The following is a 17,372-nucleotide window of genomic DNA, read 5'->3' on the forward strand; positions in this document are numbered from 1 at the left end:
AGTATTTTTATGTAATTATATTTCAATATTTTTATACAATTTATTTTATCATATATATATATTATTATTCTAATAATTTTTTATAGATTTTTTTGCACTTTCACAAGAAAAACGTGTATGTATCACACGAGTTTAAGAAATAAAAAATTACTTTATATAAATAAGAATATTTTTACTGAGACATGATAATTATTAATCATTATATATCTTAAAATTACAATTAAATAATTTAATAAAATACTAGTTAATTTAAAATATTTATAAGTATAACAAGTTAACCGATTATAAAAAATAAGATGGCTTGAAGAAGGGCCTCACCTTGAGAGTTCCATTCAACGGAGCCCAGTCTCCAAACACAACACGAAACCAACTTCCTCTCTGCTAGAACATGTGGTCCGCAGCCACCACGTGTCCCCTCATTTCTCTTACACGAGCGGTCGTTAGTTGTTTGTCCTGTAGTGTCTTTCTACTTTTGTTTGTGGACTCCACTCTCTTCTCCAATCCAAGAGGAGATCCCTTCGAATCTTCCTCCATTACAAATCCCCCCCTCTCCATTCTGCTCCGCTTCAAAAAAAGCGAAAATCAGAAAACACCGAACAGAAAAACAAGAGACGACTCATAACAATAACAGAAACCTTGAAAGAAAATGACATCAATGAATTCGCGTTTTTTACTCATTGATCTACAAAGCTCATGTTATTCAGCTCGGCAAATCCCACTATCAACAACACTTACTTACCTCTCAACAATCACTTCATCATTTCGTCAAACACGTGGTGTGCAGCGTCGAATTGCCTCCTCAAAGTCACCCACACCGTCGGTTGTACGGGCTTCGGAGATACGGAGACCGGGGGATCGGTACAGGACAGGAAATGGGCCGGTGATCGATTTGGAGAATTCCGCTTCTACTTCGAGTTCAGTGAATAGTAATAGCGAGTTGGATTTGTTTCTTGAATTGTTGCCGTTGAGAATGAAGAGTGGGTTATCTGGGCACAGAGAGATTGGTGAGTTGATTGAAGTGGTAATGGATTTGGGAAGGAAGCCTATTGCCAGATTTCCATCTGGGGATTTTGTCATTTGTGAGCAGCCAGTGAGGCATGAGGATTTAAAGCATGCTATATCAAAGGTGACATTTAAGAAGGAATTTAATAGTTTGTTTTTCAAGGTTTTGATTTGATTAAAGTTATACGTAAGTTTATTTATTGGTGTCTTTATTAGTTTGTTTGTTTTATATGGAAGATTATCTAAGCAAATGATTTGTTTACTTTTTTTATCGTGACATTGCTTAATTTGCCAGACTTATTTTTTTTATTTCTATCCTATGATTGCATTATTTGTGTGAATAAATAATTATATATTACCTGGTTGTGAGGTTTGACACCCTTTTAGCCTTTTAATATATGAAGCTTCTATGTTTGTATTATAGCTAATTAGTGACACTGTGTGCATGTGTATGCACTTTTTGTAGTGCAAATCCAAAACTGTATGTTTTACTTAAGCTTGTGTAGAATGAAAGTGATCCAACAATGCCTTTCTGTCGAGGAATCTCAATAGTGACATTTGTGTGATTGGATATTCTGGTTATTGATTCATCTACATGAAATATGGTGTTATTGTTAAGATTTTGTTGAGAGGAGATTGTAGTAAAACTCTTGTCTGAAGCTAGTTGTTTGTGATTAGGTTGGTGATTTTTCTGATGACAACCGTTCGGGTATTGATAGTTCTTTGCATCGTATAAGTGCCATTCGAAACCGTAAGATGCAAATTATTGGCCTTACTTGTCGGGTTGGTCGTGCTATATCTGGAAGTGCTGAAATTATCCGTGACTTGGTTGAGGGGGGAAGTTCTATCTTGGTCATAGGTCGTCCAGGAGTGGGTAAAACAACCTTAATCAGGTATTGGTGTTTTCATGTTCGTAGAATTGAGATGCTGAGATGAATTTCATTTTGGAATATTATTTAATGGATGTTAGATTGGTACTATTGAACACATGCATGTGTATAGTTCTTGTATAATGCTTCCTTTAAAAACTATGTAATATTGAGAATTCTTTATACTAGTTATGATAATTTATCCAGTTTCACTTGTCATTTTTATTTTTGTTTCCTTTAACTTTAAATGTTCCATCTATCATGAACTTGGATCCCCATATGTTATGCTAAAAAATCTGTAGTGGGAAAACTGGAAAAAAGAGAATAAATGGAGATGGTCTAGTCATTCAAGTTTATAGAAACTCTTAGGATAAATTTGAGAGATTGAGAATTCAAATATTTTGAGGTGCTGAGAATTCAAATATTTTCATATAACCCTGTGTTAATGCCTGCTTTCTTTTGTTATTTTTTCTGGTGTGCACAGAGAAATAGCCAGAATGTTGGCAGATGACCAGCGGAAACGTGTTGTAATTGTAGATACATCAAATGAAATTGGGGGTGATGGGGATGTTCCTCATGCAGGAATAGGTCGTGCAAGGAGGATGCAAGTTCCAAATGTTAATATGCAGCATAATGTGAGCATCAAAAAGCCTCATTGCTGTGATATTGCACAAATCACTATAAGCTTTACTTATTTTATACCATCACTTCATGAACTTCCATGCAGATTATGATTGAAGCAGTTGAAAATCATATGCCCGAGACCATCATAATTGATGAGATTGGAACAGAGCTTGAAGCCTTAGCTGCCAGCACTATTGCTCAACGTGGAGTTCAGCTGGTTGGAACAGCCCATGGAATGACCATAGACAACATAATAAAGAATCCTTCTTTGCAGATTCTTGTTGGAGGCATAGAGGTATGATTAAACCTTTTTTATTTAATTATACAATCTCATGTTGATGTGCTTATACTTCTACCAAGATTATGCTGTCTGTTGACTGTGCCATCAACATAATTTTTACTTGGTTCCACTTTGTATGGTGTCACATAAATAGGGGATCCCTGTGCATAAAAGTTTCTGATTAATCCGATGTTCATTCATTTGTGTGCAGAGTGTAACTCTCGGGGATGAGGAAGCAAGGAAAAGGAAAGTGCAGAAGACAATTCTTGAGAGGAAAGGACCTCCAACATTTACATGTGCTGTTGAGATGATAACTAGAACAGAGTGTCGTGTTCATCACAGATTAGATGCAACAGTAGATGCTATATTGGCTGGTATGTCATATTTTAAATTGGGAAGCTCTTATTACAATATGTTGTACCCGCATAACTTCTTTTCTGTAATAGGAAAATCTCCTCTGTTTGAAATCCGACACGTAGATACTGAGGTTGATGATTCTCTTAAGTTAATTCCAATACTTCAAGAGAACCATATAGAAGAAAGTGATGATTCTCTCAAGTCCATTTCAATACTTCAAGAGAACTACGTAGAAGAAACTGAGGTGATAACTAGTGATAAAGAAAGATGTGATGAAGTAGAGTCTGACGAGGAAGATGAAGATTATCATCCAAAACGATCCAAAACATGGAAATCCAGTGGAACTGAGCGCAAGAGGAATTCACCAGTATGCGTATACACTTGCAAGGTAAACTAGTCAAAGTTTCCTTCCTGAAGTTTCTTTTGCTTTGTGATTTTTTCGAAGTTGCTTTTAGGGAGTCAAAAAAATTCAGAGCAGGTAGTTTTAATCTTTTATCAGATTTCAAAAGAATATTTCCAAGAGTGACAAACTTCCTGGTAATATCAAAATTGAAAGATGGCATTGACAATCATTCTGTTGTATTTCGTTGTGCCTTAGATTGTTGATTCTGATCTACTACAAGTGGCAAAAGTAATGGGGATAGAGAATGAGATAGATGTGACTGATGACATTGGAGCAGCAGATGCAATACTAGCATCCAGTTCAGAAATGAAGCAGAACCCATGGATCCGTGGTGTTGCTAAATACCACCATTTACCTGTATTTGTTATCAAGGTATTGCTCATCGTTTGTTCTCATTCAATTTTGAAGTAGTTATACTTGTCACAACATGATATCTTAACAACTTTCACTATTTATGTTGGAACTTGGAACGAGCCCCCATTAACGATGATATATTTACTTGCACGCCAGCTTTGCTTTAGGATCAGAAATGTTCCATAGAAGGTTACGACTTGCGATTAAAATTTTACCCATTGAAAAAATATTGCAAGAATATTGTAATCTTCCTATATTAACGGATGGTGTCTATTTAACGTTATCATGGTTTTGCAGTCAAATACCATGGCACAAATGGTGAAGGCACTTCGTATGATTCTTGGAATGGAATCGCTTGGCTCTTCATTACAACAGCCACTCAAAAGTTCTTTTGGCATAGAAATTGAAGATGATGCACCAAAAAGGAAACCTACCTTGGAAGAGATTGATGCCTTGGAGGTGCAATTCCTTTGAACATTTTGCTTTCTGTCTTCTCATTTTGTTTCATAAAATCCAAGCATTCGGGTGTTGCATTCTTGTATGAACTCCTCTCCTTCTCTCTTACAGGAGGTTCGCCTGGCAATTGAGTATATTGTCATCCCTGGCGGAGAGCCAGTGGAGCTTCTTCCTAGACGCTCTGAAATAATTGCTCGGCAGCTAGAGCTCGTGGAAAGCTATCAGTTGACAGCAGAAAATTCAGGCACTGAAGTTAACCCTAGGTTGCAGATTCTTCCCATGAGGACAAACAAGAAAACAACATCTAGACCTCCAAAATCTAGTTCAACTTCACAGGCAAGCTTGGAATCATTAACTGGAAGCGGTGGCACTAGTGTGACCAGGCTGCCCCTTCTTCCTGAATAATCTACACCACCTTCCTAATTCTTACAAATTTCATTGCAACCACTGGTTGATACATGTTCATTTCCTGTACAGTCGTGTAAATTATGTATCTCTTGAGATGCAATTATTTAACGTTGTTAATGTGTAATTCTATTATTGTCACTGTTTCATCAAATGGAAAATCATAATCTCTCATTGCAATTCAGTCCATGTACCATGTTGTAATTACAAAATCTATTTCACATACCCGAATCAGATGCATCTTATCTCAAGTTATAGAAATTTTCTTCGAGGAAAAATATGAACAAAAAGTTAAACTACCTGTTTCATATTAACGGTGTGTTTGGAATTGGGATGTAAATTATATTCCTTTAAATTTTATTTTTTTTTGTTTAAAATAAATTATTTATTTATATATTTTTAAATTGTTTTGATGTACTAATATTAAAAATGATTTTTAAAAAATAAAAAAAATTATTTTAATATATCTTTAAACAAAAAGTATTTTAAATAATCTACAATTTCAAATACACTGAAAATATGAACAAAAACATTTGAGTAAAAGAAGCCTATAAAAATTATTAATTCTCGTACTAACAAAAAAACGAGTAGTTCAAGAGAAATAATCTAATGTAGGAACACATGAGGGTTCGAACAGACATCAATGCTGTTCCATTCACCATCATCTCTCTCTGTCAAATTCCTGTAAGAAAAAACCGTCAGTCATGACATCATTTTTTTTACAACAGGAGAAAAAGAGAAATATATTTAGATTAACTTATATCAATTTTGATGAAAATACATTTCCTAAACACTAATAATAAAGACAGTCGTACAGCATTAATCTTAGACCGTTATACGGTCTAGATAAATCAATTACATGATGAGATGAGATGTTAAGTTTAAATTTTAAATTCGAGAATCAATGGAAAAAATAAACTTATCGAATTTACTTCTGTTTAGTGCTGAATAATTTAAATTAGATCTAAAATAATTTATTATTTTAAATTCGAATTCCATTTACAAAACATGAAAAAGGAGAAATTATCGTGTTTATAAATTTTATAAAGATTGTATGAATTTCAATAAAATCTGTTTTTTTTTTTTTACATCTAATATACTTTTATTATTATGTGGGCCAAGAGTACAGGCCCGCCGTAAATTTAATATAAGCCCACGGTCCAGGGTCCATCTTTAGGAAGATACCAATAAAGTCTCTCTCAGAAAAAAAAAAAAAAAAAATCATAGATTTTTTTTAGGGTTTCCACACGAGCTCGGTGAGGCACAAAAAAAGGTAACAAATTTCTTCTCTTTCCTTCTCTTGTTTCTTATTTTCTTGTTTCTCTCTTTCGCCTGTTCAATTTCTTGCCGAAAAGGGGATCGTTTTGCGCAGTTTTTATATGATATAGAGAGAGAAATGGCCGGAAAGGAAGAGAACCGGATATTTGTCGGAGGTTTGTCATGGGACATCACTGAACGGCAGCTCGAGAATGCGTTTGATCGCTTTGGAAAAATCGTTGAGAGTCAGGTACGGTACTGTTTTTCTTCTCTTAAGAAATTCTGTTTGGGTGGTGAGAAAACGAGGGGCAATAAGTTGTGAAAATTTGAAATTTTATAGGTCATTTTAATTAAATAATTTTTTTTTAAAAAATAAAGTGTGTTTGTCTCTGTGTTTTTTTAATTATTTATTCAAGTTTCCGTTTCTGTTCTCGTTGATTTTGAGGATAATAATTATAATTTCTCTGAATTATCTTTATAGTTCCATCTTTTAAATTCTTTTCCTTTGTTGTTCTTGGTTTGCTGATTTATGATCTTTTGAGATGCTGTGTGTTTAGAGATATTTTTCCACCAGAGTGGTTGCTGAAGCACAGCGACATTTGTTTGATGGATTAGATTAGTTTGGTCGGATCCTCATTTTAGTTTTGCAAGCAAGGATGTAGCAGTGGTTTCTGGATATGTGGAATTTTGAAGTAAATACACCTGGTTTTTTTTTTAAAAATGGCTATCGGGGTAAAGAGTTGTTTTTTGAAGAAGATATGTTGTTGGAAAAGGTGGGAATGAACATGATTGTGGTTTTTCTGGTTAAGTGATTGATTGGCTTTGACAGTTACAGTAGATCTGGATTCATGGATGATGTACTGGGGAGTCTAGCTGAAATTTCATTTACACGAAGAGCTTTATTTTATCAAGGATCACGTGCATTCTCTTTCAGTTGGTGTTTCCCATGCTAGTTGGACCAGAACATCAAAAAGGTTGTGGGAGAAGATTTTTCAAGCTGGACACTTGTCTATGCGGTTCTTTATTGGATGTTTGTTAATGGGCTTTTATGTCATGCTTTCATTCTCTGAGATTCTCGATGGTTACCCAGTGCTGTTTGATTATTACTCTATGGTATAGCATTCGGGAAATTTCTGTTAGGACTTCTATGTCATCTTGTCTCTTCGCCGTTCTTGACTTGACTTTTCCTCCGCTGATAATCAGAAATGCTGCATCCCTTATGTTTTGACCTCTTTTGTTATGGTGCGCATGCGTGAATTTTGACTTTGATATGTAATTTGGGTGAGATACATTCATGGTTGTCCCAAGTATAGAAACCTAGTTCTGATGCATCATCATTCTTGATGCTGCAACTCATGTGAAGCAGTTAAAGCTGTCTCTTTCTGCATGGAAATGGATCCTTTTACCATGCTAGTGCTGTTCGAGTTGAGGGTACAGCTTTTCATCCTTGCACTTACTCCTCATCTTTGAACTGCATTCAGCTTCTTGCTTATTACCGATAACAAGATTGCTGTTGGTGGACCTATCCATTCAGTGTTCAGGGTAATTTTTCAGACCATGGATATGGCTTGTTAACATTGATTAAATCGCACACTGCATCCTGCATTCCAGCATATGTAGATCACCCTGTTCGTGGGCTTTGCTTGTTTGCAAATCCCTTGCATTTACTTGTGTCTGTTGGAAGCCTTATTTATTGTTTTGATGTATCGGAACTGCATTCTGCATGGAAGAAGACAGATTCAGTGCCTTCTTGGCAATACAGAATTGGGTGCCTTGTAGCTTGCCAGTGACTGTTTTGTTAATCTAAAATCTGCCTTTAACAGTTAGTAGCAGAGCTGTCTATTCTTGGAAACTGGAAATGCTTATATGTGGATCTTTTCAGACCTGCACGTTGAATATATGTAGTTTTTAGCTGCTGGAGTTGTTTCCTCTCTCTCTGTCTCTCTCTCTCACCTTGTTTTCACCGCTCTTTATCTGCTTTGTAACTCCAATGGAAGGAATGGACACAGGCCACCTGCTAGCACAAGCACTGAAAGTTTTCAACATTAAAGCACCTGACAGTAGTCCTAGTTCTCTGGTTAATAAGGTTTCACCTGAGAGGACTTGGACAAATCCACGACTGCATAATTGACTATTTGAATCAGGTTTAAGAAGTCCTGCTGTTTGTCCATTCAATGCGTGGCAGATGCACTAACAAAAAAATGTTGTTTCTTGATTGCATGGTAGAGTCGATTCTTTTGTAAGCTTGCCAACGGAATGATGAGCTACTGAAGAAGGATCCAGAATGATGGAAATGGTGATGTCCATTCTGTATTGGTGAAGGATTGATTAGTTTGAGATGTTTCATGGTGGATAATTTGGTTTTATGAGAGCCATTAGATTGATATGATGTTTAAATTATATTTTGGGATTTTGTTTTAGTGAGATTTGATGACCTAGGCTGGAACACAATCATATTCAGTAGAATACTTGCAGGGATAACCATCTTTAGTGGGATGTTTGATGAAGATTGATCCATTCAAGTTTATGGAAGGTATGCGATGGTTATTATGGAACCCCTATCTTGGATTCTGTGGAACATAGTGGTCAGAGGTCTACTTGCTAGATATCAGTTACTGTTTTGAAGATTCTTCTGTTTTCCTTAAGAACTCTTTGCAAAATCAAACATTTGGGATCCCTTACTATTCCATATAACAAAGTGAAAGTAAGTTATCTACCTGACTATCAATCATCTTCTTCCTGATTATTTTTTCATGCAAATCAATCTTGTGCTGTTTGTTTTTTGATCCCACCTTTCCCTTTTTGTTGAGAGAAGATGATAACACATTTGATAGCACATTCTAAAACCAATCACTCAGTCATGTACTTCACTTATGTGCTTTTGCATCAGTATTGCAGGTTTGTTTGCTGGTGTTGAGCTGATGTTATTTTTGTGTTCTGTAGTTTTAAGATGGAATGATATTTGTCACCCATTATTGTTACTCCCTGACCTGTTTTGTTGGCCCAAATCCACTTCCTTTTGTTGTCCCAAAATTTGTCCATAGTTGATAGCCGAATGTCAAGATTTAAGAATAAAAATGAGTACATATGAAGTGTATTCAATGCTGTTCCTTGATCATTGTGCTGAAAGGAAAATGGACCAACATAGCGAAATAAAGGGAGTAATGTATTGTGTTGGTACAGTCCAATCTAAAAGCTCTCTCGAGTCTGATAATTGTTTTAAGAGAAATAGTATCTCCTAAATAGCATGAGACAGCATATAGCATCCTCTTATTCTCGTCATGTAATAATCCAATCGCATCAGCTGGTGTTCTCCAGCATGTTTCACCTGAATTGATTGATCTTTCATCATCTCCTGCTTTAAGTGTGCACAGCTTCAGGTTTTCCTGACACTGCTAAAATGATAAAGTGAATTCACTGTATAGCAGTATATATACATTCTAGCCCTTCATGTTCAATATGCATCAGATAAAAAGTGTTGCTGCGTCATCCTTTGCATAGTATGATTATTGCACTTCAGCTACTGCCTGATTTTCTTACATTCATATAATTGCCTTCTGTATCACGTTTTCCTATTTTGTGTTTCTGCAGGTTATGTTGGAAAGAGATACAGGCCGTCCACGTGGATTTGGATTTATTACATTTGCGGATCGTCGAGCCATGGATGATGCTATCAGGGAGATGCATGGACGGGACTTTGGTGACCGTGTCATCTCAGTGAACAAGGCCCAACCTAAAATAGGAGGAGATGATTCAGACCATGGCTACAGGGGAGGCTACTCAACTGGAAGCAGGGGAGGCTATGGGGGAGGAGACAGACCTGCTGGACAAGATGAGTGCTTCAAGTGTGGGCGTTCAGGGCATTGGGCTAGAGATTGCCCTTCAGCTGGTGGCAGGGGTGGTGGTGGAGGTTTAATCTCTTCGCGTTCTAGGTTTGGAGGGGCTGGAGACCGTGGGGATCGTTTTGGAGGAGATCGTGATCGATACATAGATGACCGCTATGATGGGGGACGCTATGGTGATAAGGATCGTTTTGACAGTAGAGACAACAAGTATGGGGGCCGTGATCGTTATGCTAGTGACAGGTACCTTAAGTTTTGAGAATTTGAAAATGCTAGAATGGTATTGCATGCTTTGTGTCTTTATCCCTAGTATTGTAGTAATTGCTTGCTTTTATCATTCTGCCACCCCTAATATTTAATTTTGCCGTTTGCTTCTAAATATGCGTGTTGGAATTCGATTGTGAGGCTTTACCCTTTTTGTATTCTAGGGACATCCCTGGACGAATTCATTTATCCAGCACCTTATGTAGCATGATGAACTAGTTATGCCTTTTACTTTTCATAAACAGTGTGGTTCTTAATTCGTAAACCATGCAGGTACCCACCAAATGGAGATCGATTTTCTGGGGATAGGTATGGTGGGTCAGATCGCTATGCACAAAATGGTTATGGCAAAGACAAAGGCTATGATAGGGATGTTGGTCCACGAGGGGGCAATGATAGGTATGGAAGTGGAGGGCCTCAACGCAATGATAGGAGCAGCTACAGAAACAGGCCAGGACCTTATGACCGCCCCAGCAGAGGAGGACACCCGTCTTCTTTTGAGCGCTACTAATGGTTTGCTTGTGGTCAGTGTTATCAAACTTGTAGATCCATGCTGTATTTTACGCAATCAGTTTGAACAATCTGTGATGTAGGATGGATGGTCTGTCTTTAATTTTCAATCTGTCAAGTCTTGTGTAGGATGACGCAATTGTTAAAGGTACGTCCGGGTTAATAGTTGCATTCAGATCTGATTTTTTGGTTGGCTTCCATTTTTAACTTAATCGAAACCGAATGAGTGCATATGCAAACTATATCATCCTTTTACTGCTGCTTTTTTTCTGAAGGGACCAAGTTACCGTGATGCTTGTTTGTTTGGCTAATCACTGTTTGTTTTATAAAGTTTATAATATGTGTGTATTAACAATAATAATAATAATGGTTAAACTACCGTTTGGGGTGTGAGCTCTTCACTGAACTCTGTATCTTGCCACAACGAGTCGGGTTTGCATCTGACCCTATTTGATTTCGATCAGTGGAAGCCTGGTCTGAACAATGGATGTGGTAATGCATTAGCTCTTTCGGTATTCGTTTTTGTGGTATTTAATGTTTTTTCTCAACTGATAAAAATAGATTGGCTAGCTAAATAACATTGGATTTCACGTGTAATTGTGTTTTAAATTTTAATTTTATAGAAACTAAAATAATTCTTTTTTAACCGGACATCAAAATCGTTTTTTTTTTTTTTAAAAAAAAATCCTCTGTAATTAGAGTATCTTTTAAAATTGTAAAAGCTATTACAAAGCTATATAAAATCTCTCTACCTTACCATGAGCTAATGATCTGTTTGGCTGTTTAATCCTTCGGAGAATCAAACTAAATTTAACCGTGTCAATAAGTCAACTCAGGTTTTTAATCAACTTCGCCAGTTTATTTTTTCTATTAATTTTTTCTTTTGGATCGGTCTGAGTCTCTTGATCAATTGGGTCCGGTTTATATAGTCTTATAATTTATACATATGTGTGTCTTGTGTCAATATCTTTATGTTATATTGTATTAAAAACAAATCTAAATTTTTTATAAATATATCTATATAATATAAAAACATATTTGGAACTAGGGTCAATTAGATTTTGGATTGATTTTGATAATATCCATATTTTATTTATTACCAATTGAATAACGTAATTATTCGAAGAAATTATAATAATTAATAATGTTAAATTATCTTGTCAGTCACAATGGATTTTTGAGACTCGTTTTTATTTTTTAATTTTTTGTGTACAGATTGATCAAGAGCACAGCAACTAATAGCAATAAATAAAAAAAATTAAAATGGGCAAACGAATGAGTTATGCTTGCTGCATTTACAGGCCCAAAAGTTCTCTTAAAGGTGAGAAATCCACTTTCCTTATGTTCCATCGAGTACCGAAACAAACGACTTTTTCCAGATGTGCAAGAAGGAGAGCTGGCAATTGGCATAAATTGCAGTACCGAGGTTAACTCAAGTGTCCTTTATATTTTTAAATTTTTTTATAAAATTAATAATATTTTTTTATTTTAATGCATTGATATCAAAATTAAATTTTTAAAAATAAAAAAATATTATTTTAATATATTTTTTAGTAAATATTTTTTAAAAAACAACCATAACTATATTTTTAAATACCTCTATAAAATAAATATCCACAAAAACTTATAAATTCGTTCATCTATCTAACCACCAAGACTTAGAAATGATCTCAAAATTTGTGTTATTATAGTTTTAAAAATACTGATAAATTTAATGTGTTGATTGGTTGCTGGAATTGATCTACTTTTTTAAAAAAATAAAACAAATAATTAATTCAATTGACTGATTGAAAAATTAAGTTAACTTGCAATTCAATTCATCCGAGTAAAAAACATTAACAACCATGTTGATTTTCTTTTCTATAAAATAACACTATTTTTTTTAAAATCAATCCATTAAATTTATGACTTGAACCAACCATGTATCAAATTTTACGATTATAGATTTTATGATTGTTTAAACTACATATTAATTTTTATTTTTTTTAAAATTAATTTTTAATTTTAATATATCAAAATAATTTAAAATTATAAAAAAATAATTTAAAAAAGTTCATAAACTTTTAAAATCACTCTTTCTACACAAAACGAACTCTTGTGATGAATCCCATCGGCCATGAAGAGACCTGTTTCAAATTTTAAGACATCTATGCTTCTAGCTAAATGGTCACTCATTTTTATTCCTATTTTGCCCGTGCAAAAACGTTAAAAAAAAGAATACCAATTACCATCCCTGAAAGGAAGATCACTTGTGTAAATCAATAAATATTCCTTCCAACAATTATAACTGCCAGAGCTCAGTGACTCTCACTCACACCAAACACGCTTGTACGTTGTACACAGAACCCAAACAGTCTCTCTGTTTTTCTTTCGAGCGTCTGTGATATTATGGTATCGGTTGTTTTTCAAATAACTTTTCATGTTAAAATATATGTCAATGATGTTTTTTTATTTTTTAAAAATTATTTTTGACACTAGTACATCAAAATGATATAAAAAATACAAACCGCATTTAATTTTAATAAAAAAAAAATTCAAATTTAAACAAAATAGAGATAGAAACGCAGCCCAAACATGCTCAGAAATGCAAATCTTTTTCTCTGCATTTGTTTTTCTTAAAACGAAAAAATAAAGACAAAACCCTGACTCCTTGACATTGTCACGGTAAAATGTCGTCGAATGGGACGGGTAAGGCTGTCGCCTCCGGCGGAGGAGAACGGAAACGTGGCAGTGGTGGTGATGACGATAAGACTGGTGGTGGAAATAAGAAGAAGAATCGCGCGGTTCTTCGAAGATGCAGCTGATTTTAGTGATCGCGACAGTGATGATAGTGACCTTAACTTCGACATTGAAGGTTTTAAAAAAAATTCTCATTTCGGATTATTTTTATGTTCGACTCTCCTGGGGTCGTGCTGGTAAAGCGGTGGTGTTTTTAATGTTTTTGAATTTTGATTTGTAAAGTTTGACATTTTAGAGTTATGACTGAAAATGAGACTGCCATGTGACTTGACCGTTTGGAAAACGGTTAAATCGCGTTTCTAAAAATTTTAAATGTTTTTTATTAAAATAATAATTTTTTATATATTTTGAATTATTTTAATATATTAATATTAAAAATAATTTTTAAAAATAAAAAAATATATTATATTAATATATTTTAATATAATAAGTAATCATATTTTTAAACAGATTTTTAATGTGTATTTTTTGACGGTGCATGTTGAAATTTTTGGTAATCTTTGTTTGAGTTTTGATTTTTCAGGTAAGGTTTAGGGTTTTGAGTGGAAACGTGTGTTGTTGTTACGATTCTGAGATGGTATAACGGGGTGTTTCACCTTTATTCTTTGTTACTTGTCTTGTTTTTGTGCTGCACGATGGTTCATTAGGGTTTGGTTTAGGGTCTTCTGTAAGGTTTTTTTAGTCTAGGAATTTCTAAAGAAATTTTGAGTTATTTGCTATCCCTGTGAAGTGGTTTTTTTTTAGTCAAGGTTTTTGCTTTGGGGCTTCTTGATCTTATATGAAAATGATGTTGCTTTAAGGTTAAAATAGAGTGCTCATGTAAAATATGAAATCTATGGATGCTTTTTACCTGCTCACAGAAAATGGAAAGTGCTTGTGTTTTTAAAAAGTTATTTGTCTGTGCAAATTGGTCCGTGTATTTGTTTTTGAGCTTGTTGTGCTGTAAAAATGTTCATTGAGGATACCGGAGTATTTATTTGTTGGAACTTAAACGGATTTGCTTGATTTTGCCGCAGATCCACTGGAAAATTTAAAGAGATAGGATTTACGAATCAATTTTACAGAAAATTCAATGGAAAGATGGAAGCAGCTAGTATTTGTTTTGCATTGTCGAGGTTTATTTTGAGATTTGTGTGCACAAAATGAGTAGTTTTGTTATATTGTCCGGGTTTTGAGTTAAATGGAACGCCTTAGTATTTTTTTTGGATTTGAAAAGGACAGCAAGAGAGATGGAAACCAGGAATCTAGCTGGGGTAATAAAAGCGGTTGGAACTCTGCATCAAGTGATGCAGGAAGAAATTCCGAGTCTGCTTGGGGCAAGAAGAGCATTTGGAACTCTGAATCCAGTAATGCTGATGGAAATCAAGATTCTGGTTGGGCCACCAAAAGCAACTGGAACTCTGGGTCGAAAGATGCAAACCAAGGTTCTAGTTGGGCCAAGAAAAGTAATTGGAACTCTGGATCTAGTGATGCAAACCAAGAATCTGGTTGGGGCAAGAAAAGCAGTTGGAGCTCTGGATATGGTGATGGTAACCAGGATTCATCCGTAGCCTGAGATGGTGAAGGCCAAACAGAGACTTATGGTAATAGGGCAGGTGTTGGGGGCTGGAGAGGTGGCGTTGGTGGCAAGGTTGATCCAGACACAGGGGGCTTTAGAGGTAGAGGCGATAGAGGAGGCTTCGGAGGTAGAAATGGTTCGGACAGAGGAGGTTATGGAGGTAGAGGCAAATCTGACAGGGGTGGATTTGGAGGTAGAGGTGGTTCAGACCGAGGAGGCTCTAGAGGTAGAGGGGACAGAGGTGGCTTTGGTGGTAGAGGCAGAGGAAGGAGAGATCAAAATGGTGGTTGGAGTGACAACAGTTCTGCTGAAGATAGTACCTTTGGCTGGAAGAATGGGGCAAACAATAGCGGTGGAGGATGGAAAAATAATGGTGGTGGAAGCAGTTGGAACCAAGGAGGTGACGATAAGGGCCAACATAATAGCTGGAATTCATTCTGGTGGTGGAACAAGCAATCGAGCTGGTGGTTAGAGCAGCCAAGATTCAGACTGGAACCAGTCAAGAATGGCCAAAGGTAGTTCTAGTAATGACCTTGCTAGTGCTAATATTTATGCTGCCTGGGGTCAAGGAAACAGCTGGAAGTCATCAAATTCTTCTGGTGGGGACTGGAATTCAAAAAAGAAATTAAAGGTTTGATGATCAAGGAAGTGGCTGGAACAAAGGATCTGGTTCTTGTGTTCCAGGTGATGGCTGGGGGAACAAAGGAGCTGGTTCAGGAGATGCAGGGGCAACTGGAGGTGATGCCAAGACCTGGAATCCATCCAGTGCTTCTGTTGGAGGTCAATCATCTTGTTGGAGTCAATCAACAGAGGCAAAAGGAGCTAATGCAAGTGGGGAACAAACTGATCCATGGGGTAAAGCATCATCAAGTTCTTGATGAAACAAAGGGAATGATGGAAGTTCCAAAGGAGGGTGGTAATTGTGCTTTGCAAACTAGCAATGTTACTTATTTTTTGAAGTTCAACGGTTCTGTATATAGTTACTTGTTGTGTTATTCACTATTAGGAAGGATCCAACAGCAGTATCTACTCTTGAAACTCTGCACCGGTGTCCATTAATTTATGTATGTTTCCTCGAGGCATCTTGAATTATGGTACTCCCCAAAAGAAGCTGCTCTTGGAGCACTGATCATGGAGACGGTTTCTAGTTTATGACAGTATGTACATAGTTATGTTATCCTGTACACGTGCATTATTTATATATTAGTTGTATGTCATGATGCTAATTCTAGTGCCAGAAAATGCCTTGAAGGTGAAATTGCCTGGGTATCCATGTTTGTATGAAGCGTTCTGCTTTGTCCACTTCAATAGACTCAACAGAAAGCAGTGGAATCAATTTTTTGAATGCTTATGTTGAACAGATGATAAAACAGGTTGTGTGAAGCAAATAGATCAACATGCATGGCGAGCTTCATTCTTAAAGAAACTTGGTGAGCTTAATCTTCATCCATGGATGATGCAGGGACGGAATCTGCTTCCAAGGCTTGTTTGTGAATCCACTTTCGGTACCCCATCCATCCTCTTCATTCATGTGAATCCACAATGCATATCTCGGATCTGTCAATGTTTCCATAAACCGGCCTACTTCAACGCACTTATTGGCACATAGCATTGTTAATAATAGTACCGATGATAAACATGTATGAAGAACGCCTGAAAGATACAAATCTGCAAAGCAAGCTCTCATGTATGAAGCTAGAGAAGAGGGAGCGCTATTTTTCAACGTTGTAGCGGCTAGTGAAGGCTGCCAAAGTGGGCGTGTCACCTTGGCAGCTTTCTCCTGCAAACGATACACGTTGCTTTTGAACAACCCATGAGGGGTTGATGTTGAGATTTGGCAATTCTGAGGTTTGGGTTGGGCAGCAGCCCCTTGTGTGATGTGCTTTTCATTTCCTCACGGGCCGAAAAGCATTCGTGGGCCCTATTTTTTTTATTTTATGGGAGGATCTCGTTATTTTCCCTGGAAAACTAGTCATGGTGTCCTGAAAGGACCCGTAGACACGTTATGAAGTGAAGGACCTCGTGAATCTTTCCTTCATTCGAAACTGAAAAGCTTAAAACGAAAGATATTGACATATTTGTTTGTAAATGTCTTCAATTCAAGATGCCGTCTTAGCTTAGCTGGTAGAGCGCATGGCTTTTAACCATGTGGTCGTGGGTTCGATTCCCACAGACGGCGGTGATGTGTTTTTGTTTTGAAATTCAACTTTCGTATCTCTCTCTCTCTCTCTCTCTAACATCGAGAATCTTAAAGTAATATAAAATCTACTAGGACGGTTTGGCAAGTTTCTCCGACAAGACAGTCCCTGTTAACTACATTATTAACTCATGAAAATGACAGACCAATGACAAATAAAAAGAGTCGACAATAGAAAAGAAAGGGAAAAAAATGGCGAAAATATTCGACAAAAGATCCGAAACGCCACCTCAGCCGCCTATATCCTATCCATCC

General features: G+C 36.2%; 2 protein-coding genes and 1 non-coding gene across 5 annotated transcripts; all 3 read left to right on the forward strand.

The window, feature by feature from the left end:
• The first annotated feature begins 501 nt into the window (after positions 1-501).
• LOC118059825 (protein SEEDLING PLASTID DEVELOPMENT 1) lies at positions 502-4,934 on the forward strand. Its single transcript, XM_035072789.2, has 9 exons — positions 502-1,126; positions 1,681-1,895; positions 2,356-2,506; positions 2,599-2,790; positions 2,987-3,149; positions 3,222-3,520; positions 3,731-3,907; positions 4,187-4,348; positions 4,457-4,934. Exons 1-9 carry the CDS (start codon positions 647-649, stop codon positions 4,748-4,750), a joined length of 2,133 nt encoding a protein of 710 aa, XP_034928680.1. The 5' UTR covers positions 502-646; the 3' UTR covers positions 4,751-4,934.
• Positions 4,935-5,932: 998 nt separating this feature from the next.
• LOC118059826 (glycine-rich RNA-binding protein RZ1C) lies at positions 5,933-10,862 on the forward strand. Of its 3 annotated transcripts, none has more exons than XM_035072790.2 (4): positions 5,933-6,023; positions 6,123-6,257; positions 9,599-10,092; positions 10,387-10,862. In XM_035072790.2, the coding sequence occupies exons 2-4, from the start codon at positions 6,147-6,149 to the stop codon at positions 10,622-10,624; spliced, it is 843 nt and encodes a 280-aa protein (XP_034928681.1). In that variant the 5' UTR covers positions 5,933-6,023; positions 6,123-6,146; the 3' UTR covers positions 10,625-10,862. The 3 variants fall into 3 exon arrangements, with proteins under 3 accessions (XP_034928681.1, XP_034928682.1, XP_034928684.1); XM_035072791.2 differs by having other exon boundaries at positions 5,956-6,023; positions 6,106-6,257; XM_035072793.2 differs by lacking the exons at positions 5,933-6,023; positions 6,123-6,257 and adding an exon at positions 6,837-8,711.
• A 6,164-nt stretch (positions 10,863-17,026) lies between these two features.
• TRNAK-UUU (transfer RNA lysine (anticodon UUU)) lies at positions 17,027-17,099 on the forward strand. The gene has a single exon. It is a non-coding gene; the product is annotated as a tRNA-Lys (tRNA).
• Positions 17,100-17,372: the final 273 nt, after the last annotated feature.

This window comes from Populus alba, chromosome 10 (genome assembly GCF_005239225.2).
Source record: "Populus alba chromosome 10, ASM523922v2, whole genome shotgun sequence".
Taxonomy (NCBI): Eukaryota; Viridiplantae; Streptophyta; class Magnoliopsida; order Malpighiales; family Salicaceae; genus Populus; species Populus alba.

What these genes read in the sequence shown, in the direction of transcription:
- LOC118059825 (XM_035072789.2), top strand. Translation starts at nt 647, where the DNA reads ATGACATCAATGAATTCGCGTTTTTTACTCATTGATCTACAAAGCTCA. An exon ending in GGTAAAACAACCTTAATCAG is followed by an intron (nt 1,896 to 2,355) that starts GTATTGGTGTTT and finishes TGGTGTGCACAG; the next exon opens with AGAAATAGCCAGAATGTTGG. An exon ending in AAGAGATTGATGCCTTGGAG is followed by an intron (nt 4,349 to 4,456) that starts GTGCAATTCCTT and finishes TCTCTCTTACAG; the next exon opens with GAGGTTCGCCTGGCAATTGA.
- LOC118059826 (XM_035072790.2), top strand. Translation starts at nt 6,147, where the DNA reads ATGGCCGGAAAGGAAGAGAACCGGATATTTGTCGGAGGTTTGTCATGG. An exon ending in GAAAAATCGTTGAGAGTCAG is followed by an intron (nt 6,258 to 9,598) that starts GTACGGTACTGT and finishes GTGTTTCTGCAG; the next exon opens with GTTATGTTGGAAAGAGATAC. An exon ending in GATCGTTATGCTAGTGACAG is followed by an intron (nt 10,093 to 10,386) that starts GTACCTTAAGTT and finishes TAAACCATGCAG; the next exon opens with GTACCCACCAAATGGAGATC.